We start from the raw sequence: 26,657 nt of genomic DNA, 5'->3' as shown, positions 1-26,657 counted from the left end.
TAAATCTCTTCATTGATTGTGCAACACTGTCATTCTCCTGGAGCTAAAATTTAAGCAGTCTCAAAGTGTGATACCCCTTATTTCAGAGTTTCCTAGGAGCTTTTATTTGATCACAATGTCTATATAGTTAAATACCAAAAACATTCCCAAACTGGGAGGCTATGATTTATGAAATAATCTACTTCTGGTCTTGCGCAAGCTTTTTCGGTTCCAGTCCATAAGGGAATCTTTGAGTTTATACACAGTAATAAAAGTAGTACAGGTAGTCCCCAACTTAAAATGTTCTGACTTACAATTTTTTGACTTTATGATGGTGTAAAAGCAATATGCCTTCAATAGAAACTGGCTAGGCTAAGCTATGTTGTTTAGTAGGTTAGGCACATTAAATGTATTTTTGACTTACCATATTTTAGGTTTATGATGTGTTTTGTCAGGACATTACCCCATTGTAAGTTGAGGAGCACCTGTACCATTTTAGGAACTTAAAACACTGAAGTTCCTAGAAGTCATTGCAGTGATGGACCCATAGTATAGGTCCTGATGTAGTATGCTAATTTTGAGGCTCTACTTCTTAGTCAAATAAAACCCTAGAAGGAAAAAGATCATTGTGGCTCTCTGGGAAGGAAGAGTCCTGGGATGCTGTATATGGTACTTGTGCCGAATCTCAGTGCCATTTGATTTGTACTAGAACTTCCAACCTTTGGGCCCTGTAGAGCAAACCGCTGTTAGAGATCTCGAGCCTCCCATCATACAGCTGCTGGCTCTTAATTCCTGGTGAATTCCTGGTGATACTGGCAGTTGTCATTTTATATCTCTGTGGGTTTTACTATTTTGGTGTTTACCCCCCTTTCTTTTCTTATAAAACTACCTTGGACATGTTAGTAATACCTGTGGACTTGACTTCGCTTCATTCATATTCTGAACATCACTGAAGATCTCTTAGTCCCAAGTCAGAGTCTTGTTGCCTTGATCTGATCCTGGAGGTCATGTCTGCTTGTCTCTCCTTTCCTGACATGATCTCTTTCACAGTCATGTTGACCATATTCCAAGCTGCCCAGTCTGCCTTGGGGACTTGGAACTAGGCAAGATGTCTCTAACCCAGGTCTCATATAATCCCTAGAGACATTGTTGTGGGGGTTTTTATTGTTTTTTTGTTTTGTTTTTTTTTCTCAGTAACATATGGATTGCTTTTCTCTTGAGCTGCCTGCCACTTAGTGGTCATATCTGACAGCTCCAGAGTTACAGTAATTGGTTCAGAGCCAGGGTATGCATATTACTCTGCCTCCTAGCTGCCAGGGAGCCTGGCCCCTGATGAACAATGATCTGAAGTTGTTTTCTTGCCTTTCGTGTCTGTACATTTGGTTTTGTTCTTAAATTGAAAGTACCATGGTTAGTAGAAGTTTTTTGTTGTTGTTTTTTTAAACCCTGTTTGGCCTCCTCTCAGATGATGTAAGTTTTCTCAGTGATTTTGAAGACTCTTACTTCCTTTGAGTAAATGATAGCATTTCCAGTGACTAGCTGTTGACCTTGTTTCAGTTACTTCTCTTTCATTTCCTCACCTATAAAAAGGGAAAAATACTGCATCATAGGATTGTGGTGAGGGTTAAATGAGGGTGAACACCAAGTACTGGCACAGAATAGGTGCTCAGAAAACATTAGTCTCCCTTGTTTCCCTAGTGGATTATTTCCAACACTCTAAAGCTTTTCCTAACCTGTGCCCAGAGTGATTTCTGCGTGTATGCTTAGGTTCCATCCAGGCCTGCACTGTCCGCTATCGTAGCTACCAGCCCACATTGCCTGTTGAGCCAAAAATAGACCATATGAGATAGTCCAAATTGAGATGTGTTATAATTTTAAAATATCAGATATCACAGACGTGGTTCAGAGATAAAAATGTCAGATCTTACTAATTTTTTGCACTGCTTACCATGTTGAAATAGTAATATATTTTATATATTGGGTTAAATACATACAATGAATTTCACCTTTTTTCTTTTTTACCTAAGTGTGGTTGCTATATAATTTTAAATTACGTATATGGTCCTGTTATGTTTCTATTGGATTGTGTTGGTTTAGGTCCTGAAAAAGCATTGTATACAGAACGAAAATTATCTAATAAACCGAGGAAATAAGGAAAGGTATAAATTCAGGACAGGATCTTTAATGTCTGGAATGTTTGTTTAAAGAATCTTAGTTTTGTGCTCTGTAAGGAAACTTACTAATGTACTGTTGGAGTAAGTTTTCTGCAGTCTTCAAAGCCTATTGCAAACATTTTTTGGCATTGCTGTCACTTTGGAAAGCTATAAAAAGGGCTAATCTCCTCCTCAGTGGTAATCATTCAACCTTTGAGGCTTTCAAAATTGTGAGGAGTTCATTTGAAGTTAAATTTAGTAAACTAGTAAGAATAATCAAGTTGGAAAACACTTTGTATAAAATAGACCAACATTTTTCTCATGATTCATAACAGTCTCTAGGAAATCCCAAAAGACTTTTTAAAAATGTTTTGATCAATAATAGTATGGGTGGAATAAATATATAACTTCACAGAGGCATATATTACAAGCCTTTTAAGCCTTTGTTTTGTTTTTTTAAATTACTATAGTTCTATTTGAATACATGAATCAGTAAGACCTAAGTAAGTATGGGCTGTACAAAAGATAATAGTAAATGCTGTTTTGTCTCATGGGTGAGTTGGGGAAAAGAGTATAGATAGAAAAGGAAAACTTGTTTTTTTTTTCTCATTCTCATAGATGCTCGTTGCCAACATTGACTTGGGTCCTACTATTTTGGACATTGCTGGATATAGCCTGAATAAGACACAGATGGATGGGATGTCTTTATTGCCCATCTTGGTGAGTATAAAACCCTCAATCAGGTCTGAGCCAAGACTGAAATAAATTCCAGGTTGTATAAATTTAGACTTTAAAACTTAAATCTCAATGCTATTAAATTTGGGATTGAGAGAATAGAATTTTTCTCCTCTCTGTGGTAGGAAGGAATTTTCTTTAAAAAAGAATGATTGGCCCATATATGAACAGTCTATATCCTCCCTACTTCCCATCTTGCTCCACCCCCAAATTATTATAAAAAAATTTAAGAAGGAGCAGGACCTGGGCCCATGAGAAATAAGCACACCGGATGGTGGGAGAGTGAAGAGTCTGGCCAACAGCAAATTTCCTTTCGTTTGGGGAAGAGGAACTACTGTTTCACAACTACGAGGCTTCATCACCATTTTTATAGGAACCTAGAAGGTGGTGCCACAGAAAACATTCTTTATTCTTGGAGGCAGTGTGTATAATAGCTAAGAGTATATGTTCTAGAATAAAATTGCTTAGATTCTTAAAAAAAAAATTTAAGACAGTGACAAACTGGGAAAATATTTGCTACATATGAGAAAAAAGGTAGTAAGTCCTAATAGATGAGTTTTTAGAAAGCAAATATCAATATCCCAGTAGAAAAATTGGCAAAAGAAGTAACTAATCAACTCACAGAGGAATTAGAAATGGCCAAAGTAAATGCAAAAAGATTGCATCAATGCTGATCAAAGAAATGCTTCACTAAAGGAGGCCTTTATTGCCTGCAGAACTGGCAAAGATACCCACTATTTGCAGAAGTCTGAGAAATGGAAACTACTCAGACTCTGTTCATAAAAATGTATTCAGTATAAGCTATCAAGAGGCTAATTTATCAAGACATGCCACTTCTGAACACATACATCAAGCAGTTGCATCTGGGAATTTATTCTAAGAAAACAGTTCATTCAAGAGTACCTACTATGTACCTGGCACCATACAGAGCTAACTATAAAAATTGTACATGAAGTGTTAACAGAAGAAAACAGAAAACCTAAATATCTAGTAGGGAATTGGTTAAATTGTTGTACCATTAAGCCAACACTAAACGATACAAATCTGTATACATTGACTCAGAAGGATGCCTACTACATACTATAGGGAGAAAAGGAGGTTTCAAAACAGCATCTTCTCTTCATTAAAAATGTATTTTTAATTTTTTAAAAGATTTTATTTATTTTTAGAGAGAGGGGAAGGGAGAGAGAAAGTGAGGGAGTGAAACATCAATCAGTTGCCTCTCACATGCCCTCAACTGGGGTCCTGGCCCCTTGACCCAGGCACATGCCCGGACTGGGAATCGAACCGGCAGCCTTTCAGTTTACAGTCTGGCACTCAGTCCACTAAGCCACACCAGCCAGGGCTGTATATATTCTTTTTGATCAGTGAATCATTCTTCATTTATGCCTTTTGTGTTTCTTCTCTTTGAAAAGTCCCATAATATTCTCCCTGTCAGTAACTTGTCTTTTCCTTATATTAACATACGACATCACAGGAGGTGAATGTATAAATTATCTCTTTTATGGTTAGTGTCTTCTGTGTCTTGTTTATAAAAATGCTTCTGAACCTTGAGGTTAAAAAACAGTTTTCTTAGATTTTCTTCTAAAAATTCTGTGCTTACCTTCAAGTCCTCATTATATCTAGAATTGATTTTCTTGTATGAGTCAGGGATCCAACTTCAGTTTTTTTCTACAAACGTTCAATTGTCTTTTCTGTTCCAAAGATCTGTCTCTCTCTGTACCAGTGTCATTTTATCTTGTTATAAAGCTATAACAAGTTATAACTAAGTCTTTGTATGGGTGCACCTCTCTCACTGTTCTTATAGGGATTCTAGCTATCTTGCTTCCATATAAACTTTAAAAATGGCTTTTCAGGTTGCCTAAAAAATCATGTTTAGTTGGAATTGCATTGAATCAATAGATGAGTTAAAGGGAAATTTACTTCCTTTAACTTTCTCCATCTAGGTCTTATACTTTATACTCTTTAGGGCCCGGGGCAGGGCACCCCAAGATACTCCACAATGGCATATTATTTTGAATTAAAGCTACTTGAGAATCTGCCCATGCAAGAAGAAAACCCTGAGCGCTCTGTCCCAAGAGCAGGAGGTGAATCTCCCATGTGATACCATGTGACAGCTGCCCTCCCTGCTCCCAAGGGCTGAGAGACAGCCTTACCGCTAGAGAATCCAGGCAAAAGCCCTGTACCGCCTTTACTAATGTACTACCCAAACTGTCTTAGATTTCTCACTAAGAACACTCAAACCTTGCTTAGAATCCTTTCTAATGAGCACTGTATCCGGTCAGTTTCTCATAAATTTATTGGGATTTTTTTTGTCTAAAAAGTATAAAAGGGTGCCTAGTTCAGTCATGTCTTTTGGGCCTCATTTTATGACGTGAGTATGATATTTGTGATTCTCCCGTGCACACATATTAAGTTGGTTTTTGTCTTATTAACTTAGTCTTGTGTCAGTTTTACTATTTTATATTTACAAGTCCAGCTGTAAGAACTGAAGGGGTGTGGGGGGAATTCTCCCCCTCCCCACAGGTTCCTGTATGTATGGTATCTTCATTCTGACCATCAAGAAGTACTTTGAACATATTGTAGTCCTTAATTAGCACAGCCCTGTTTAATGTTTGTAAGTTCTTGTCCTTGTGTGTATTAAGCTATAATGCTTACATAGAGTTTATAGACAGGATTGTTTATTCTGATCTGGACTTCCAGAACCTTACATGTGACTGATTCTTGCTTAGCTGCTTTGTTGGTTTCCATTCCTGACCTGCCTCACAAGTAATCTTGGGAAGTAACTATAAAATGCTCAAAGCAATTGACCATCACTTGCAAGGGTTGTATAAATACCAAACCCGCTGTTCAGGAGTCTTCATACACATCAGTTTTAGTCATTGCCTTTAGTTACTGAACGAACAGGCCAATCATTGTTGACTGCCCAGTCCCCTTTCGCAGTAGAATAATAACTTTGTGATCCTTTTCACAGCCTAAATGCCTCACAGGAGCTACTCTTGTTCTTTCTAGAGAGGTGCCAGTAATGTGACTTGGCGATCTGATGTCCTGGTGGAATATCAAGGAGAAGGTCGTAATGTCACTGACCCAACATGTCCTTCCTTGAGTCCTGGAGTGTCCGTGAGTAACAGTTGGTGTTGGCTTGGGCAGCTTTCTCACTGAGAGCACAGCGAGGCATTAGTTTCGGTGTATCAAGGACTGGAACCCTTAATCTGAGTCCCACTTCTCTCTCATTTGATTTTATCACTTGACTGTGGAAGATTAGTAGATGCACAAAGGTAAATTTAATAACCCTGAAAGTGAAAAAAACAAAAAATCCCAAAAGTGATGCTGCTGACATATTGTCAGAATGTGCACTAGAATTCTTCCAATTTTGGTAACATATCTGCCCATATTCTTACCTTATTAATCAATACCCCATCCTGTTTTCCAACCCTTCCTGGTAGCAGGACCAGTTTTTATTAGGGGTGTCATCAGTGACATCCAGCAGAGAGATGGGGCTCACCCCTGTAACCGTGCCTTCACAAGTGTCTTGCATTGGAGGCAGCCAGGCTGGTCATGAAGGTGGTTACAGAGATGTTGGCTTCGCTTTGGAGAATGGAAAATAGGCTTCCATTTGGAATTGACTCTCCTCTAACACCATGGTGTTATGATACAGTTAAGAACTAACCAGAAGTTGGTATGGAAGACTTAAAGAAATAAGTTAGAATTCTAAGTCCTGTTGGGTGATAAGAACCTTCATAATAACTTACCTGCAGATGATTTTACAAAGCTCATTTTACCATTTTTTTTCCAACCCTTTAGGATAGCACTTCCTAATATACCTTAGAAGTAAGTGACTAATTTCAGTATTGATTCTTCTCCTTACCAACCAGACATTTTACAGGAGCCTGTTACAGCTAATCCTTGTCAGGAGATTAGCAGACAGGGATGGCAACAGAACCACCACAACCACATGACTTAGTCAAGTTAGTCATCATGTCAACAAGGAGCAAAGCCTCACATCTATTTTTGATTCATTTCTCTGAGGAAGGTTTCCTAATTTCTATCCAATTGTATGTCTGGTTTGAGCCAGTTTGGTGGCCCCTGTAGGCAGTTAGTGGTTGCTACGATAGAACTATTTTCATTTAATTTTTGAAATATCCCTACAGCAATGTTTCCCAGACTGTGTGTGTGAAGATGCTTATAACAACACCTATGCCTGTGTGAGGACCATGGCAGCACTGTGGGACTTACAGTATTGCGAGTTTGATGACCAGGAGGTGAGATGCCCTGCCGCCTTATCACCCCGCCCCTGTGTCTGTTGCCAGCGCTTTGCTGGCTGGCCTCAGTGGCACAAGAGCAGGTCCAAAGGTGCTCTCTAGGGAAGAGGTTTCTTATGTGTATTTCCATTTAGGTTTCCTTCAGCTAAGAGAATAGGGCTCCCCAAGGCCATTCTTTGCCTCTCCATGACCTTTCCGGATGAGGATTTCTCCACTCCCACCACCCCCCAAACATGTACGTTAAATGTGCAGGTCACTTTTTCAGAATGCTGTGTGTCTGGTCTGTGTGCTTCCCTGCTAGTTTGGGCTGAGGGTCAGACACCCTCAGCTTTCTCAGAAACTTCTGTCCCCACCACAGCATAATCCAGTGCTGCTCAGTGGGAGTCAGAGGTAGGACCAGGAGCTCCATCCTCAGAAGAAAGTGGCTTTTAGCCAGCCCAGATCAGGGTGGGTTATCTGAAGGAGCATGTGGACTCCAGGCCCTTGGGGTTTCATACTGTTCTCAGCAGGTGCTAACCTGCCCCATCTGCTAGCCCACATTTTGCCATATGGAGCCAGTGCTCATCATGATCATGTGTCTCAGAAGCTGACTCACTCACCATTTGCTTGTACTTGTAAACACTTTAGATGACTGGCAAGAGCGCTCCCCTCAAACTCAATTCCTGTTCCCCTTCTCCCATGGTCTTTATCAGTGCGGCAACTACTTCATAAGTGATAGTCCAGGGGCAGCCCCTTGAAGCCATTAGTGGCAGAATTTACCTTCCATCTTCCTAGTCTGTCACTCGACTCGAATTTGGAGAACAAAATGCGTACAAGTTGGCAGGAAATAGTGATATTAGATATGTCTAATGCTAGAAATAATAGTATTGTATCCTTCAGCAGTGTGTCCAAAACTGCTTTTTAAAATAGAGAAACCTAACATTTTTATAACACAGGTCTGAGTACTTTCCTGTCTTCACAATTCTAAGGCAAAAAATAAACCTCCAAATGTCAACTCCCACTCAGTAACTTCATTACTAAGTCTAGTTTCTGAGACCTTGACATTTGAGGGTTTTGCCTTCTGTTGTCCGCCTTAATTATAGAAAGTAATACCTGACCCTCACTGCCCCCTCCTGCCTTTGCCTGAAACAGGCCCCTTTCTAACATGTGGGCCATAGACTGAAGCAATTTAACCCCCAGAACAGATGCTCCCTTGTCTCATGTATACCCCTGGGCTCTTTGAGGATCTTTTTAAATTTTCCTTTGAGGATCTTGAGACCAGATGATATTCTCCTGGGTCTTGGGTGTTGTCTACCTCTTCCCTCCCCATTTAGAAATAGTTCGCATGAGTATTTCTTTAAATGTAACCCCTTGCTCTTTTCTTTCCTCCATCCTTTCCGTAGGTGTTTGTAGAAGTCTATAACCTGACTGCAGATCCGCACCAAATCACTAACATTGCTAAAAGTATAGACCCAGAGCTTTTAGGAAAGATGAACTATCGGCTAATGATGTTGCAGTCCTGTTCCGGACCAACGTGTCGCACTCCAGGGGTTTTTGACCCCGGGTAAGGTTCCATTTTCTTTAATCACTTTGCCAAGTGTTCTTGATAGCAAGGGGAGCCTGGCGGGTCCTTTTTGCTTTGAGCTGTGCCGTGTTTCCCATTCTTCTGCTTTGGACTGGGAATACTCTGTCTTATGCATCAGCCTGTGGTGCTAGGAAAATGAACTGTTTGAAACTTGCTTTCCAGTGCCGATCGGTGCTTTAGGCACAGGCGTAGCCCCACTCCTCACCACTGGGGCTCTCCTGCCTCCCCTGCTGGCTGTGGTTCTTGCAAAGGTACCGCTCGGTTGCACTGGTGTCAGCTGGGGCTTCTTTAGAGTAACTGACCGAGTGCTACCCTTTTCCCAGCACTTCCAAGAGCATATGCGTTCATTTTCACTCCTCAGAAATGTGAATACTTGCCAGTAAATTTAATGTATTAAATCCAGACAATGAAATAGAAGGTATAGACTTTCGAATGCTGAAATACATGATTCCACTGCAGTATTCAAAGGTAGGAAAGATGTTTACCACTTACTAAGTCAGCTGTATTCCTCCCACTCTCATTCCTCTTGAAAAGTAACTCCTCACCACTAAGACTGGGCTCAGCATGCCATGAATTTGAGCCACCTGTGGCAAAACCTGTCATCTTTTGCTTGAAAATTATAAAATGAAAAACTAAACTTTCACTGGGAAAAGATTATTTCAGTTCTTAGACTCTGATTGTAGGACAGAGGGAAGGAATGTCTTAAGCCAGTGGAAACTAGTAATATTATTTAGCCTTCTTTATACGAAGTGATTCTTCAGTCCAAATTAGAGAGGAATGTATTGAGTTGGCCAAAAAGTCTGTTTAGTTTTTTCTGTAAAATAAGACATTTTTTATTTTCACCAGTACTTTATTGATTTGGATATTTTGAGTATGTCAGTTATCTCTTGTGTGGTATAACATTGGTGGTTCTCAATTAATGTCTCGATTTGATCGCTGTCAACTTCAACTGGTCTACCCAACTGTGGAGCATCGTCCAGCAAGAAATAACCAGCACAAAATTTCGTAAACCACTCTTGACACATTTGATCCGTCACAGCACCTGCTCCATAAACTCCACAAATCTTGTTTTACATTTCAGTTGCTTTTTTACCTTTCTTGAAATAATAAAGCATAATATGCTGAACATGTTGCATATTTTTTTCCATCTTCAGTATTAAAATGGCTACACAAAAATTCACCAATTTTGATGTTTTTTTAAATGCATGCTGATATTGACAGCTGTCAAAATACAATTTAACAAAATTGTTTCAAATGCAGTTAAAGATAACTAAGTGCTAGTAGAGCCATCTTACTGGGAAAAACCACATGTTTTGGCCATCCCAACATGGGAATGAATAGAGAATCTGGATTCTCGTTTTAGAACTCATTTTTTAAAAATTCCTTGGCCATAGCCTATTCTCTTCTACCTAACGTTCAGGCTTGTAGAATCCCACAGGCCCAGTCCCTCCACCGCCTGTTAGAACACAGCCACAAACATTCACTGACACATTGTGCGTGGCCGCTTTTACACTCGAGTAAAGTTGAGTAGCCGAGACAGAGACTGTATGGCCCACAAACCCTAAAGTGTTTATTATCTGGCTCTTTAAAAAAATTGGCCAGCCACTGCTTTAAAATAATAGAAAGAATTCGTTTGTCCCAAAGATAGCAGATTACAAGAAAAAGTAAAATACAATGTTATTTCCAGCCTTCACAGACATGTATGGTAAGTCTGTATGTTTGCCAAGTCTCAGCTCAAGTTACATTCTGCATTCACTGAAACTTTCCCACGGGTGGTAAAATAAGTCATTTTATGTACCAGACATTGTACATAAGTTGCCTTACTATTTTATTAGTGGTCAGTGGGGTTAATGACTTACCTAAGTTCGTAATGAGCCAGATTTAAACTCATGTCTGAGGTGCACACCTGTGCACACCACAGTCTGGGACTTAACTGTACAAGAAGGGTTTTGGAGCCACTGGCAGGGCCTTCTGCAAGGGCTGGACTCATTCATCAGGCTGCTTTATACCTTACGGATCACCCCCCCTGCTCAAAAAAAAAACCAACCAAGTTCAAATCTTGCCTCTTCCTCAGGCCTTCCAAGGTTAACCTGGTTTCTGTTTCTTTCCTCCCCTCCTCTCTCCTTCTACTACATTGTTTTATGCCGGCTGACTTGCGATGGAAATGCCCTATACTGCGTTTTACCACTAGATTCCCTTCTGGTGGTTTAATTGTTCCTTTGATACCCTTTCCACTTAACATTCTAAAAGAAGTGCTCAGTGGTAACTACAGTTAACGTGACAGCCTTTTATTTTTCTTCCCCAGATACAGGTTTGACCCCCGCCTCATGTTCAACAATTACGGTGGTGGCAGGACACGAAGGTTTTCAAAACATCTTCTGTAGCGACCTCTGCAGTTGGGTCCCCAAATGCCTCTTTTGATGAAGTGATTGTAGTAGGTGTCTGTAGCTAGTCTTCAAGGCCACAACTGGAAGAGTTTCTGGACTGGCTTTAAGTTGTTTAAAAAGCAACCCAATCAGCTGACCAGCTTGTGCAATGTGTTAAACTGTGAACTCTGCCCTTCTGTCAGGAGTGGCTGTCCCTGGTCCCTTCATTCAGCTGCTCTGACTGCTCCTGAGGTCTTTGTTCTCACCATCCCCTTTCTGTCCTAGGGCTTCAGCTCTTGATTATTCCCCATGTGGTCCAAGTCTGAATTTATAAATCCATTCAGATAAATGGCAGTGCTTTAGGGGGGAATGTTTTTGATCTATAGCTTGAACTAAAAATCAAAGGACCTGTACAGCATTTCAGATCGAACACTCCACGATCAAAAAATACTAACATCACATGGCTTCAAGAATATCTATTAGAGCTAAATCATCTGATTAAGAACAAGTACCGTTGTCTTTAGAGTAGCAGAAATAGATTGTTTGTAATACCCATCACAGTATGACGTGATAAGGGCGCAAATTCAGAACCTGTCAACCAAGCGCTGTTCGTTTGGGGGGAATTCTGGACTGGTACTACACTGAAATAGAAGAGCAGGCTTGGAACAGGCTAATTCCAGATGGCTATTGATGGTGAGAGTCAGCTATTTTCCGGCGGCTGCTCACCACATGGAGTACCAGCTAACACCAGCGGTGTTGAGGGAGTGTCTCTTATCTCAATCCTTTCCCCCTGCCGAGCATGGAAAAATAAAGTGGCTTAGATATCTCAGCAGAGAAGAGGAACTTCCAAGGGTTGGTGAGGGTAGCGTTTGAGGGCCTTTTGTAGATGGGGCTCTCAGGTTGGCAGGTTGAAGGACTCTAGTTGGGGTGCAGTAAGTGCCTGTCCCGCAGGGAGGCTGGGTTTCAGCCCCACGTGTGAAGTTGTTTTGACATACTCTGCATTTTGCTGACATTCTGTTCATTTGCTAAGATAAAAATTTCTTAGTTGTTGAAAGTATCAGCTCCTTCACCCCAACTTCCCTTTAAATTTCTTCCTGTTTTTAGAGTCCTGTGTAATTTGGGCCCCATGCACTATTCTCATGAAAACCAGATCTTGTTAAGGTTTCCTCACACTATTTAGAACACCTGTTTTTGTTTCTTGGCTCGAAGACCAATGCTGTTTTCCACCATTTTCTTCACAAGAAGGCTAATTGGTGGAGGGACAACCAGAAAGGAGGAGGAGCTGTGGTTTGTAACCTGTTCAACTCAGGCAGTAGTGATTTTAGCTTTATTTAAGGTCTTAGGTTGAGCTTTAAGCACTTTGTAAGACATGGTCATAAGCAACTTTTCTCTCAGAATGCCAGCTAGCCGTGGTGGGTTACTAGCCGTTGCGTTTATTCGTTTACCTCATGCAATCCCATTAACTGATGGCACTTAGAGGTGAAGTAGGCAAATGAAGTGAACACCTCTGCTGTGAATATTTTAGGGAAAGAAATTATAAAAATTTGCAACTAACAGCAAAGTACAGTATTGAACATGGGTATCAGCTTTATTCTATACTTTTGATTCTTAACATTACTTAACTTCCAAATCAATGCCATAGTTATTCCCAAATAAAAAAAAACAAACCACCAACTCTTACCAGGTCTTGTACTGTGATGTCATCTTATTCACTTATTTGTGATGCTGGTTCCTGGAAACAGGTACAGTCACAGAGTGATCCACAAGTCAGCGCCGACACATCCCTGTCACACTGCTCTTAAACCCAGCGGACTTCTGTTGGGTGATGGGGATGCAGTGAGGCCCTCTCTGCGGGTAGGTCTCCTCCTTAACTGCAGAAGGGCTTCTACCTGTTTCTCTTGGACAGGCTTCATGCTGGATCTGTGCTAGAATTATCTTTCATTAAGAGGCCCCAGCTTATATAATCGAGTAGACTACAAAGTGCACTGGACTTTTGAAAATATCTTTGTACAAGGGACCCACTACAAGAGGCTTGTACACTCTCGATGCAATTGTACTCTCTCAAATTTTGATTATTTTCCATTTTAAGAAGGACAGGTTCATATCTGTTCATACTCTTCAGAGTAGAGAACTGTATACCCATTAGTAATGAAGAGAGGCCATAGGAATAAATAAATTTTGCCTTATAAAAAAAATCTATTACAGAGCTGTTCCTCAAGTAAAAATTACCAAGTAGGATACCCCTTTTGAACATCTTTGAATTTGACCAATGGTGCTGTTGCAAGATACTTTTTTTTTTTTTTTTTTTTTTTGGTCAGTACATTTTTTGTCAATACAAATTAACAACACTAGGGTTTTTGTACAAAATAGTCATGATAGCCATGGAAGTTATAATCTATTAAAAATGTTATTAAATTTATTTTTAAGTGTCTTAAGAATTAGTGCTTTTTTAACAAAAGAATTGTCCCAGGATCCTTATTGAGAAAAAGCAAAGGGTATTCCACCTGACCCCCTGAAGGAATTAGATGGAACTCTTTAGGTTCTTTAGTTTTACCACCACTTACGTCTCACTGAATTTTGTGGATTCCTGTTTACAGCATCTGTTCCTAGAAGTTATCCTGCCCTGGTTCTGTCACTGCAGTCATTTGACTTAGAAAGTGCCCTTCAAAGGACCCTGTTCACTGCTGCACTTTTCAACAAATTAAAATTTATTTCTGTTCTAGTGGAAATGTGTCCTTTGTTTTAGTCCACAAGTAGTAATTTTGACAAGATGCTTTTTTTTTTTTTTTCTTGATGCTGTTTCATGTTTTAATCACTCACCAAGTTCTGGAGACTGGCCACTTCCATGTCGGGTGCTACAGTCTCTCCATCCCTGGAAAGCTCTCCTACACGTGGTCCCTGCTGCCTGGGGTCCCCAAACAAGCACCACGCAGAGAATCCTGATAGGTCTTCATGCATTTAGAGCTGTGGAGAAAGATCATCCTGCCTTGGCTGGCTTTAAATTAAACGAGGCTTACCTTCCTAGGAGTTTTGCCTTGATAATCCAGTCATGCGATCCACTGCCCCAGCTAACTTCATGTGGAAGTTGAAAATCTTTCCTAAAAGGGGAAAGTTAGTAATTTAGGCTGGTAGACTTTGTGGTCACTGTTGTAATTACTAAAGTCTGCTGTTGTAGCATGAAAGTAGCCCTAATCAATAGTTACTTCAGTGGGTGGCTGCATTCCAACTAAAACTTTACAAAAACAGGACATGATTTGCCAACCTCAGACCTAGAAAGTTGCCTCATATCTTAAAAATCATGAAGGCCAAGTAGAAAAACAAGATGTTAGAAGATTCCATAAAGTTGCCAGATTACTCCCAGAAAATCAGGCAGTTTGGGTGTATCACAGTGTGAAGCCATCAACAAGAAAAAGGGGAAAGTTTACTCGCAGACCCTACCAGATCCATTTTCCTACTTTATCTCAACTATTTTCACTGAGACTTCCCTGCCGCATAGAACCACATTCCCTACAGAATTAGCCTTTGTTTCATCATCCTCCTCTACTAGCAATGGGTTTAAAGGACTGGTCATATGTGTACCTTGAAGCCTGTTGAGGCAAGAGCAGACAACCCGAGAACCCAAAGGCCCCAGACACACGCTGTGCAGAGACTGCTGCTGATGGCCTAGGAATTACGTAAAACGAGATTTAAAGGTGGGACACGGAAGCTAACTCAAGAGTATGGGAGAGTAGGTAACTGTTCTAAATCCTGGTCCTTAAGGAGAAGCTTGCAATGACCACCTTCTGCTCAGGAGACCTGAGATCCACTGACATCCCCCTTAAGCTGCAGCTCTGACTTAATGCTGGTAGGTCCGCAAAGGGGAGACATACTAAGGATGCTTGTAATTAGTGCTAGGATTAAAACTAGCTGTGCAGGAAGGGTTTTTTCCCCTCAGCTTAATTTATGCAAGTTTAAAAAACTAATTAGAGTCGGGATTTTAAAGAAGATCTGGCTTCAAAGCCATCTTTCTGTTAGACTCCCATCCCTGATTTACAAAGGATTTTTCCCCTCCATCATATATCTGAGTGCTTACTCTGCCCACTGGTTACGACCTATTCCTGACCTAGTGGACATTAAGTTAAAAAGAGCACTTTATAAAAAACTTCCAACCAAGAGGTGTCTATCTGGCAGAGTTACTCAGAGTTTAAGGAGACAGTTTTCCAAGCAAGAAAACTCATCACCACTAAACCATCCTTAAGGGACTTCAAGCTGAAGAGAGTGAGTACTATTAAGTAACAAGACATTTGAAAGTATAAATCTCACTAGTAAAGGTAAATGTACAATAAAAAGTAGTGGGTTAATCATTTGTAAAGTTAGTATGAAGGTTAAAAAGACAAAAAGTAAGCCCTGGCTGTGTGGTTCAGTGGATTAAGCGCTGGCCTGCAAACCAAAGGGTCGCTGGTTCGATTCCCATTCAAGGCACATGCCTGGGTTGCGGGCCAGGCCCCCAGTAGGGGGCGTTTGAGGAGCAACCACACATAGATGTTTCCCTCTTTCCCTCCCCCTCTAAACATGAAAGTTAAACTATGTAATAATTTAAAAAACTATGTAATAAGATAAAAAGATGTAAAATGTGATACCAAACGTAAAAGGGGAGTGAAAATAGAGGTTTAGCATGTTCAAACTTAAGTAGTTTTCAACTTAAAGTAGACTGTTAGAAATATCAGTTGTTACCTGTAAGCCTCAATGTAACCACAAAGCAAAAACCTGTAGTCTCATATATACACAAAAGATAATCTTAGCATACTACTTCAGAAAAGTCATCAAACCACAAAGGAAGAGAGCAGGAAAAGAAACAGGAACTACAAGACAGCCAGAAAACAATGAACATGGCAGTAAGTACACATCGTTCAATAAGTGTAAATGGACTAAATTCTCCAATCAAAAGAGTGGCTGAACGGATTAAAAAACAAGACCCATCTATACATATGCTTGCTGCCTACAAGAGGCTCACTTAAGATGTAAAGGCACATACAGACTGAAAGTGGAGGGATAGAAAGATATTACATGCAAATGGAAACCAAAAAATAGAGCTATACATGTATCAGACAAACTATAAAACACTGTAATCAGAGACGGGGGGGATTATGTACAATGATAAAGGGATTAATCCAACAGGAGGACATAAGGTCCTTAAATATTTATGCACCCAACAGTGGAACACCTTAATATGTAAAGCAAATGTTAACACTGGAAAAAAAGGAAAAGAGAACTTGCTCCTGATATCTCTATTTACAAGGCAACTAGCTGCAGACAGAATGAAGGTACCCTAATTCAGGTGGCTCCTTGTCCCACTTCACAGCATGGCTGTTGGAAAAGAAATCAAAACAGAGCTCTGCTCTTCACACCTCGTTTACCTACTTCCAGCATGGCTGTGGTAAGCCAGTGTCCAAGGTGGCCCTAATGACCCTGTGCGGTCCCTTCCTGCAATGCATCAGCGTTGGTCCACGCCACCAATGGGACAGGACACAGGTAATGGTGTGATTTCTGAGGCTCGCTCATAAGCCACTTCCACATTGTTGTCTCTCGAACTACTCTGGGGGAAACCTGCCACCGTATGAAGACACCCAGGTAGCCTTAGGGCGAGGTCTAGGTGGTGCAGGTGGGAAGACAACGGCAAGTGTCCCGAGCCAGCAGAGAGGCCACCTCGGAAGCAGATCCCCCAGCCCAGCCAACACCTTAGATCATGAGATGGCACCCCTGCCCCGCCCCCACACATAAGCCAGAACCTTCAACTAACCTGTTCCAAACTTCTGACCCACAGAAACCACATGATGTATTAAACGTTAATGTTTCAAGCTGCTGATTTTGCAGTAATTTGTTATGCAGCAATACTTGACTCATAAAATAACCAATACAGGTGTACCCAGGGAAAAACTGAGTCATGCCTTTTGTCAAAATCTATCCAATTGTAGGTACCTGGGAGAGGGCAAAGCTAGAGTCTATTGGTAAAGGCTCAATTTATTGCCAAAGGGAGGAGGGAGTCTTATGTACATTACATGCTTTGGGACTATCAACACTGGCTCCCAGCTATTGTTACTAAAACCAAGTAGAAGCTTCTTTGTTGAAATAGTTGCTAAAATGTTCTCGGCACATGGCGGAAAATATTTTAATGGACTCTCTCTGGCTGGCAGGCTCCAGTCACAAATCCGTCTCCTCTGCCGGGGTCTCCGTAACTCACAAAGCTAGCGCGGGGGAGCGCAGAACAGGAGGGCCGAGCAGGTCTCGCAGCTGCAGCGTGTCAGGATTCTGGCCTGGTGTCTGATGCACCTGTTGTCCAAATCAAGACGCTCACTCACTCCCTTGCCTCGTCCCAAAGCTAGGAAAGGAACTCAGAAGCACAACTCATTCTGTTCTTGCTTAAGTCCCTAAGAAAATGGCTGCAAACGGCTGCATTGCGCACTTCTCTTCCCGTCCTCCCATCTCCCAGCACCTCCCAGCGTAGGTGAGCAGCAACGTTAGGCCTGAGATCAGCGTGCCCGCCTGGATTCTTCTGAGCAGCCTGGAATGAGTGACTACTGACTCTGAGTCTAGCAGGGCAGCCTTCAGCCTCTGACTTTGCTTTCGTGGCTGCTGCCACAAAAAACGAAGCCCAGGTGCCCGCTCTGGTTCTCTGCCCTGCAGGGGAGAACGAAAACAGGCCTCAGTCCTCCTGCCCCTTTCGTCTTCCTGCAGTACCACAGAAGGCCCTTGGTAAGGGTTCGGCCACGGAAGAACACGGACTTGAGGAAACTGCAGCTCAGGGGCCGTCGGCAGAAGCCCCTTCCTGCCCCAAAGTGGCACAAGTGGCTGTCTCCGGAGAGGTCTACAGAATGTTTAGTCCCACAGATGTGCTCTGCAGCTGGGAGAGATGCAAAGTGAGCCGAGGACCCAGTCCAGGAGATGACTTGACGGGGGGGGGGGGGGTGCGGAGGCGGGTAGCCATGTGCAGGACAATGCTGAGCGGGAGCAAGAGTGGAGGACGGCCCCCCGACCCCGAGGACAGCCCCCGCCCCCGACTGCACCTCCACGCGGCCCCCAGGCCTGGGTGTCTCAGCATGGCTCTCGCCTCACAGTGACATGACAGCACAGGCATCCCTTAGTCCCAGCTGCTCTGGGCACTGGGCTCTAAGCTGCCAGAGAAGACAACACTCTGCCACTGTGTTTAGGGGGAGCACAAAAGAAGGCAGTGATTTCGAGCTTCCAGTCACCCTAGATTAGAATCTTAAGTGCTCTGCTTGTAACTCCACTTCCTTCCCTAAGCCTGAGTTTAAAAACCAGAAAGTTTCTGCTTAGAAAAATGCCCCCCTTGGAAACTGCATCCTGGGGGATGCTTCCAGATGAATTTTAGTATCAGCACCTTGGCCCAGGGGTAGAGCAGGCATGAAAACCACTGCAGGAACAAGAACTCGCAAAATAATGCCACCTTGCATGGTATCGGGCTTCCCGGCATGCAAATTCCCGGCATGCACATTCACCATCTTTCTCACTCCTCACATCAGCCGTGTGAGAGAAGCCAACACTTTACAGGGAAAAAAGCTGGTCTGACCCACAGCAACTGCCATTGTAAGTTTTAACTCTGCTGCCAAAGAGGAACTCAACCTAGGGAGAAATTAACCCTAGTTCTTTTCTCATAATGGAGGAAAAACACGAGAGTAATGCTGACATTACATGCTGCCAAAAGACCCCAGAAACCAGTCCCCATTATGCAGGAAATTTTCATCGAAGTTATGAGTTCTGCTTGGTAACTCCTACTCATCCTTAAGATCTCAGCTCTAGTTCACTTCCTCCGAGAAGCCTTCCCTAATCTCCTAAACTCTCATAACCCTCTGCACTTGACCTTCATTACGCTTGCCAGTTTGCATTACAGGTGGCCTCTGGTTTCCATGAAGAAAAGGGTCATGCTGTTCTTTCTCACTGGAATCTACCCAGTACCTAACATCCTCAGGGTGATTTATAAATATTTGTTGAAAGAAATTAAAACACTTGGTGTTCTACTCAAGTTTCTTTTTGTGCAATGAACAGAACTAACATAAAAAGTCTGGAAAAAAGATGATTATAATACAGATATAACAGCTGGACAGTAAACCAGATATACTCATTCCTCAAATATGATTGCAATTAGTTCCAAGCTGTTGGCTGGAAAAGAAAAAGGAAGAAAGGCAGGGAGTGAAGAACCATAATAATAATTCTCATTTTAATAAACATAAATCTTACTGTATTTCCAATAATATGAAAGCTTAAATGTTGTTAGAATATTACTGACCCTACGCACCAAAGCTGTATTTACTGCAGAAAACTGTAAACTGAATTTCTGAGGGAATCAAGAAGTTGGTAGCAGCAGTAATACCAGCATGTCATTTGGCAAGCTTTTCAGAAACTAGGCAAAATTAGGAATATGCAGGACTCACCACTTTCTTGTACAAATTCAGGTTTTTTTTAAGGAAACATTTCAATGCAGGGATGCCATTTTCTCTTGACATCTCTTCCAACAGATCCTAAACGCTGCCCTTTCCCAATCACTGGCTTCATAACAAATAACTTTTCACAATACCTACTCAATTGATCACCTTGCAGAACAGAATTTTAAAAAGCAAACTGAGAGGAGCACGAGGTGACACAGGACAGAAACATCCCTCATGGCCTCATCCACACCCCGGCACACTAGCTGGTTGTCTTCCTTGAAGCTCACTCCCTTCCCCAGCACACACAAACCCCCAAAGGAAAGTGCACTTGGAAAAAAGGCGCGCCGACCCCTGTGGCCGGTCGGGCATCATCCTGCAAAGTGAAAGATCGCTGGTTCAGTTCCGGTCAGTGCGCATGCCGGGGCTGCGGGTTTGGACCCCACCGGGGGTGCACACCTCTCTGACATCAGTGTTTCTTTCCCTCGCTTCCCCTCTCTCTGAAGGTAACTAAATCAAATCTTTTTTAAAAAGAAGAAAAAAGGCAATGGAACTTGGACTTTTCTGAAGGCTGAGACCCAAGTTCCTCAATTTCTATTGCTGCCCTTGTGTTCTCAGAGAAGCATCTTTTATTGATAAGGCATTAGAAAACATGCTTTTTACTAAAAAATTATCAACTTTGAACATTTTCCTTGAGAGAGCACACATGCAAGAAAAAATTTGAAATGTTTTCCATTTTGAAAAGACTATGAAGACACCATTTATTGTTCAGATTAAGAAATTGGAATACAAGCTTGTTGTCTCTCTATTGTTGTAATAACTCAAGGATTCTAAGGTTTGGCAAGACACTACAGTTTGCTGTTCCAGAATGCCTAGAATTTAAGAAAATGTTACGACACTTGAAAATCTGAAAGCCCTCTAGAGCAGAGCCCCCTAGAACTCCACTTCAGAGAAAAGGAGTTGCACAGGGTTTAATTAACCCCACGTGCCCATAAAGGGTGGGTAAAGTGAGGGGAGGGGGCAAACACCGCCAGATCTGTGCCACTCAGGATCGAGGCCCATTAAAGGTAAGGCTCCTTGTTTAGAAAGATAAAAACAAACCATCCTGGTTGACAGAACTCCTTCCCAAAACAAAGCCAAACCCAGATTTAGCTTGTGTGTGTGCAAGCAAGTGCACATCTTAAAGCTCCAATACTCGCTTTTCTTGGAAATGGGAAGAAGCGAGGAACTTTTGGAGGTCAGCTGCTGCCAAGTGCTACCTCAGCCAAACCTGAGAATCTCAACTGTCTTTGGAAACGATTAAGATCAAAAAGGGTCTGTCCTCTACCCCTCCATTCTCACCTTGTAAAATTAAAGGGAAAATTTGGCCAAAAGAAACCAAAACCACTAACCAAAAACCAAACAAAATAAAGCCAAAAACTTTGCAGTTATTATCTCTCATTGCCCACTCCCCTCTCCCGGCCCCATCCCCCTGCAATCTTTATACAAAGCTGCTTTCTTGCACACTTAATAAAGCGAGCAGTGATTCACCAGACAAGTGTATACTTTAAAGACTTAAAACACTTAGTTTCCTATGTTCTTTTGAAGAGGATCATCCTTGATGTGCTTGGGGGCTCCTCCCAAACTTGGAACTCTGAAGCTACTCTTCTTTGTGGTTGCAGGGGGTTATCTCGCTAACTGTAGTGAGGACACTGGGTTCAGTCACCTGCCCTGTCAGTTTCTCTCATGCAACAGAACCTGCAAACAGTAACACAGGCAAATGTTTCCCTCTACGTAACTTCATATAATCACTTCAATGGAATGTTAAATGAACAACAACAAAAATGATACAGCATTCTGACATCAAGGCTGTCCTTTCGTGTCTCATAAATCCCAACTACACCCAGAGAGACCTGCTTTCAGGTGAACTGCCCATTAGAGGCAACCAAAAAGGCTTTGAACAGGCCATTTAATTGACAGGCTGGAATGCGCTCCCAGGAAGAGGGTGGAGAGGCAGAGCCGGACCGCTGGGGCGCAGCCTGCTCACAGAGGGGCCGTGGGCAAGCTGCCGGACCCTGAGGCATGTCTGTTTCCTTACCTGCAAAATGGGGCTGAGGGGGAGGAAATGAGGTAACACATAGGAAGCTTTTTGGAATAATGCCTGGCACACAGTAAGCACTTTGTTTGAATATCATATAGAGGCTTTCCCTCTTTCAAAAATACAAAACCCCTAATGGGATCATCTGACAGAGTCCCATATACAATCCTTGAGAACTGACTTTGTAACATATAAATATTTATTTAAATAAGTTATCAATCTGTGACAAATTCTGAAGAGAAGCCTAGGGCAGGAAGCTAAATCCCTTAAAAGAATAAAAATTTCAAACCATCCCCCTGCACCTTGGATACTAGCCAAGGCTGACTTCCCAAATTAGATTCCTCTGGATATTTCAGTGAAAAAGGAACATCATATAGAGCCATCATTTTCTACCATGTATTTATTTCCTTGTGAAGCAGCTACAGCACTTGAAACGTTTCCCCGCTATAATCGGCGCCGCTCTGCTACTTCACTGCCACTAGGGGGCAGTGCAGTAGCAAAAACACTGACCTACCGCAGGCTTGCAGGCCTAAGACCTGAAGGCGGTGCACAGGGGCGTGGGGTGGGAGGAGCGAGTGAACCCAGTCAGTCGCCATCGTTGACCACCAAACACTCCTCACCCATGTGACAGTCAGGTTGACTAAAATAATACTAATACTTTTTATGTTGTGTTTCAAGGACCTCAGGGATAAGAATTGGGGGATGGGGGATAGAGGATTTCTAAGGAACCTACAATGTTCTATTTTGGTAGTAGCCACAGGGTGTCCCACTTTGTAATTCTTTAAACTGTTCACATGCTTTATACACTTTGAATATATGCATATCTCATGATTAAAACAGCTGCTTTAGTAATGGATTGTATGGGCAGACACTCAGCTAGGGTTTTTTCCCCCAAAGGACAAGGCGAAGGAAAAATGACATGTGAAAGAACAAATGTGTTCCACTCAAACCTAGTAAAACTTGTCACATTCGGCATGTGTCCCCAGGTATCTGCAAAAGTTTATCCCATTCCTGTGACCTTCATTTATCTGGTGCAGCATCATAAATAAAAACACACATACGTCAACTAACAATATCAACTTTTAATAATGGAAACAAATTGTCATTCCAAAAACAATTTTAGGGATGAAAAATCTTCCCTATAAAATAAACTTAAAACTCATCAAAATTATAAATATTATAACTTTTTATGTCTGCAATTTAAAATGCTCCCCTGCAATACTTACCCCTTCATTTAACATCATTCCTGTACCATCGCATATTGAAGAGAAAACAGTATTACAGCAAAGCTTAGTTTAATTTAACATAAGAATTTGCACAATGATTTTTAAAAACCAGTGGCCTCAGGGACCCTTCTTCTTTGCATTAACAATGCTGCCTCAGTAACCAGTGTTTTGGAGAGAACATCAGTCTTCCAGAACCATGAGCTGACAGAATTTCTGCACAGTAAGTTTTCCAAATTGAAACTTGTAGTGCACATGACAATTAACAGGGTTCTGGATAACACAGGTGAGGATGCCTATTTTAGACAATCTGCTTCAAGTTAAAAAAAAAAAATTCACAGATACCCATTGACTACTACTGTAGGTTCTAACAGTGTCTTAATCTGAGAAAGAAATGCTTCACAAAATATAAGCTTACTGGGATGGGTAATACAAGGACCAGGTGGTTGATAACACTATACTCAAACCCAAGCTATAGTCTGAATAGTAAAACCAGTATAAAAACCACAAAGGCATTCCCTGAACAATAAAGTGTTGGATGACAATAACACTACAACCTCATCAATGTACTAAAAAGAAGTTACATGCAAAATTAAACAAGATGTGCCATACATATTTTATAGCTAGTTCTACTTTTCTTTTTTCCAACTTTCTTTAAAAAGCTTAGGAAGATACGATTGTCTCAGTAACGTGTGGCATAGCATCACCGACACTTCCATCTGCCTCCAACAAGATGGGTGTTCTCTGACGGCCACAAGAGCCACGGACAGGGAAAGAGAAATGCAATAAAAGGCACAGTTCACTTAAAAGGCAAAGAACTGAAGCACCTTGGAATTTCACAAAGAATCCATTAGGTGTCACCAAAGCATTAACAATTCCTTGGGAATTTATAAACAACAAAAAAATCAAGACAAAAAATAGACTGTAAATCCCCCTCTAGAACCACGGCACACCTTTCCCACTGTTTTCAGATTAACTGCTCCATTGAGTGAGTTTATTTAACCTGCTTTAAGGAAGGCTCCTATTGCACATGCCTTTCTTTGGTTGGTAGGAACATGCACTTGTGTTGAAATGTTCCCATGAAGAGCCCCTCTTGTGGTCAGCTGGGGGTGGGCTTTCCTCCCTTCCTTGCCGCCCTCCTCACAGGCAAGTCCTCCTCTGGGACTCAGGAGCTGACTGGATTAGGTCTTTCATCCACAACCCTGTTCTCCATTATGCAGGAACACACTTCAATTTCTAAGAGTAAGGGAGAAGGAGAGAAAGGGAGAGGGAAGGAGGCCAATGGAAGGGAGTGATTGTCACAAACGTGTGTGTGAGCTCTTTCCTTGACAAATCTCCTGGCTAACAATCGGGGAGAAACAGGTGCCCCTACCCTGACTCCTTTTTAGCTTTGAAGACAAGAAGACAACCTCAGGAAAAAGCTGTAACTTAACAGGAGTTAGCAAGTAGTCCTGCTGCACCTGCCCGAGAAGCTGCACCAACTGCCCTTCCACGTGAGGAAGGCAGAACCCGGGGGCTGGGCCACTGAGGGGGCTCCAGGCTCTGCCCAGCTCCGCAAGACCCACCTGCTGGAATGTTGCCTTTCCCATCAGCTGCACTTATAAGCCCCTTTTTGGTCTAGCTCGACTTTCTTTGGCTCTGTTCCCACATGTTACTCACCAAGAAATGAAGCAATCCTACAATGGGTTTCATACCTCAAAACTGAATGCTTTTAACTCCTTCACAAACAAATACACCCTTCTCTTCTCTGCGAGCTACTCATCACCCAAACCACCCACCCTCACAGCTCCCCCAATCTCCACTAACACCTTCTTCCAAACCTGCTCTTTACTTTCTTGAAATGCCAAACTTCTCCAAAATCCTTCACAAAGTCCTCAGAGTTTCTAGCTTCCTGTGCCTTTCAATTCACATGGCTGTTCCCTCTGATATTAAAAAACAAAACAAAACAAAAAAAACAAAAAACAAAACAAAACCAGACAGGTAGTTTCAACACAGGACAAGTATTCAGACAGGTTCCTTGTTAAGCTTTTAAAAAATCATGTGCACATCCTTAAGCTTAACATCATCTTCACATAATTAAAATAACTAGAGGAAAATGAGAAGACAAAAACCCAGAGTCCATGCTTCAAAGCACTGCAGCTGCTCCTGAGTCTCAGCTTGCCAGGAGGTGTGGCCGCAGCGCTGTAAGGACAAGAGCGCACAGTCCCTTCCAGAGGCTCCGAGGGCGCAGGTGCCGCGGGCCCAGGTCGGGGAACTAAATCTAGAGATAAATGGGGAAGCGCCTCGCATCACAGGGCAAGGCAAAGCCCTCCGAGAAGAGACACTTGCTGCCGGTTTGTCCGCGGTCCCTGCGCCGCCCTGAGTGACAGGAGCCCTTAGTCGGGCTTCCACACCTCGTTGAGGGCTTCTTCCAGCTTCTGCCTGTAGGCCGCATAGCGCTTCTTCAGGCTCTGCAGCTGCTCGTCTTCTTCCTTGTCCAAGATACGCAAGAAGTTCTGCAGTTCTGGAAGGCTGAAGGCTTCCCACTAGGAATGGGCAGAAAAGAAAAATGTCAGGTGTTCAGTTCTGCCAGGACTCAGGAATGCCGCCCACGAGCACACGGTAGGGCGGGGCTCCCCTCCCCGTGCTCCAGGCCCAGGGCCCGTGAGCCGCGGAGGCCCTGGTTACAGGAGCCCCGCTGCGTCACCAGCCCTGCCACGCCGACCCCGCCTCAGCTGCGCACCCGCTCCCGTCGTCCTCCCAAGCCCGGGGCCTGCACGTCCCCCAGTCCTCTAGACACGGTCACTCCTGATTGGACCCCCAGAAGCATTAGAAACAGCCCCACACTCCGTCCGTCTCTTCCCTCCACTTAGAGACATCATTGTCACCGTCTTCTTTCTTACTGCCCACGATCCATTTAATCGTGTCCGTTTTAAACAGTTCTCCAGTCTGCATGCTTTTGCCCATCTCAACTGCCCCCCCCCCGCCTCCCCCCGGTGCTAGGCACCACCGCCCGGTCCTCCTACCTGGCCTCCTCACTCCACTCCATGCTCCCTGATCTACTTCCCAAAGAGCCAGCCTGAACAGGAAGTCATTCCCCGCGCCCCACACCTGCAATTTCCCTTCCATGGTTTCGGCTATCCAGGTCAGCCATGGCCCAAAAACATTAAATGGAAAATTCCTGAGATGAACAACTCTTAAGTGTTAAATTGCATGTCATCGTGAGTGGCCTGAAGAAACCTTGACCCACCCGCTCCACCCCTCCTCCTCCCAGGACATGAATCACCCCTCGGCCCAGTGTCTCCATGTTGTATATGCTCCCTGCCCCTGAGTCACTTAGTAGCATCTTGGTTATCAGAATGTGTGTCCCAATTTTGCAGTGCTGGTGCTCAAGTAGCCCTTATTTTACTTTAAAGCACAAGAGTAGTGATGCTGGCAATTCAGATACAACAAAGAGAAGCTGTAAAGTGCCTCCTTTAAGTCAAAAGGACTTGGTACTATCTGCGGTTTCAGTCATCCATTGGGGGTCTTAAAATGCAGCCACCATGGATAAGGGAGGACTACTGTACTCTCTGTAAAATGCAAATCTAGTCATGACCTTCCCATGCTTAGAATCATTCACTGGCTTCCCTTGGTTGTTTCTGCTAAGTGTAAGAGAAGACCCTAACCTCTCTTACACTGACGCCCTCACTTACTGCCCCAAGTGGTTTTGCACATGTTCTCCCCTCCTCGGCTTTGCCTGGAGAACTCCTACTCAACTGTCAGGTCTCAGCTTAAATGCCACTTTCCCTAAGAAGCCTTCCATGATTTCTTCCCCTCCCTTTCCATCTAGGACTAAGTCTATTAGAAAGTTCTCACTGAGCACTGGTAACCCTGATCAAAAAAGATATAAAGCCCTG

The 26,657-nt window shown here is 42.7% G+C and overlaps 2 protein-coding genes across 3 annotated transcripts in view; one reads left to right on the top strand and one right to left on the bottom strand.

Annotated features, from left to right (window-relative positions):
- GNS (glucosamine (N-acetyl)-6-sulfatase) overlaps positions 1–13,774 on the top strand; it is a 41,262-nt gene extending 27,488 nt beyond the window's left edge. For both annotated transcript variants that reach the window (XM_054580050.1, XM_054580051.1), the window contains exons 10-14: positions 2,751–2,852; positions 5,880–5,987; positions 7,019–7,129; positions 8,512–8,672; positions 10,999–13,774. In XM_054580050.1, the coding sequence (XP_054436025.1) occupies positions 2,751–2,852; positions 5,880–5,987; positions 7,019–7,129; positions 8,512–8,672; positions 10,999–11,077 (561 nt within the window). In that variant the 3' untranslated portion in view covers positions 11,078–13,774. The remainder of the gene's footprint in view (positions 1–2,750; positions 2,853–5,879; positions 5,988–7,018; positions 7,130–8,511; positions 8,673–10,998) is intronic.
- An 8,891-nt stretch (positions 13,775–22,665) lies between these two features.
- RASSF3 (Ras association domain family member 3) overlaps positions 22,666–26,657 on the bottom strand; it is a 72,815-nt gene continuing 68,823 nt past the window's right edge. The window contains exon 5 of the mRNA XM_054580052.1: positions 22,666–25,304. Coding sequence (XP_054436027.1) covers positions 25,155–25,304 — 150 coding nt within the window. The 3' untranslated portion in view covers positions 22,666–25,154. The remainder of the gene's footprint in view (positions 25,305–26,657) is intronic.

Source organism: Pteronotus mesoamericanus, unplaced genomic scaffold (assembly GCF_021234165.1).
Source record: "Pteronotus mesoamericanus isolate MK-2021 breed Mesoamerican mustached bat unplaced genomic scaffold, CSHL_Meso_final contig_56, whole genome shotgun sequence".
Taxonomy (NCBI): Eukaryota; Metazoa; Chordata; class Mammalia; order Chiroptera; family Mormoopidae; genus Pteronotus; species Pteronotus mesoamericanus.
Note: the sequence above shows the minus strand (reverse complement) of the source record. Positions and strands in the feature narration are given on the sequence as shown.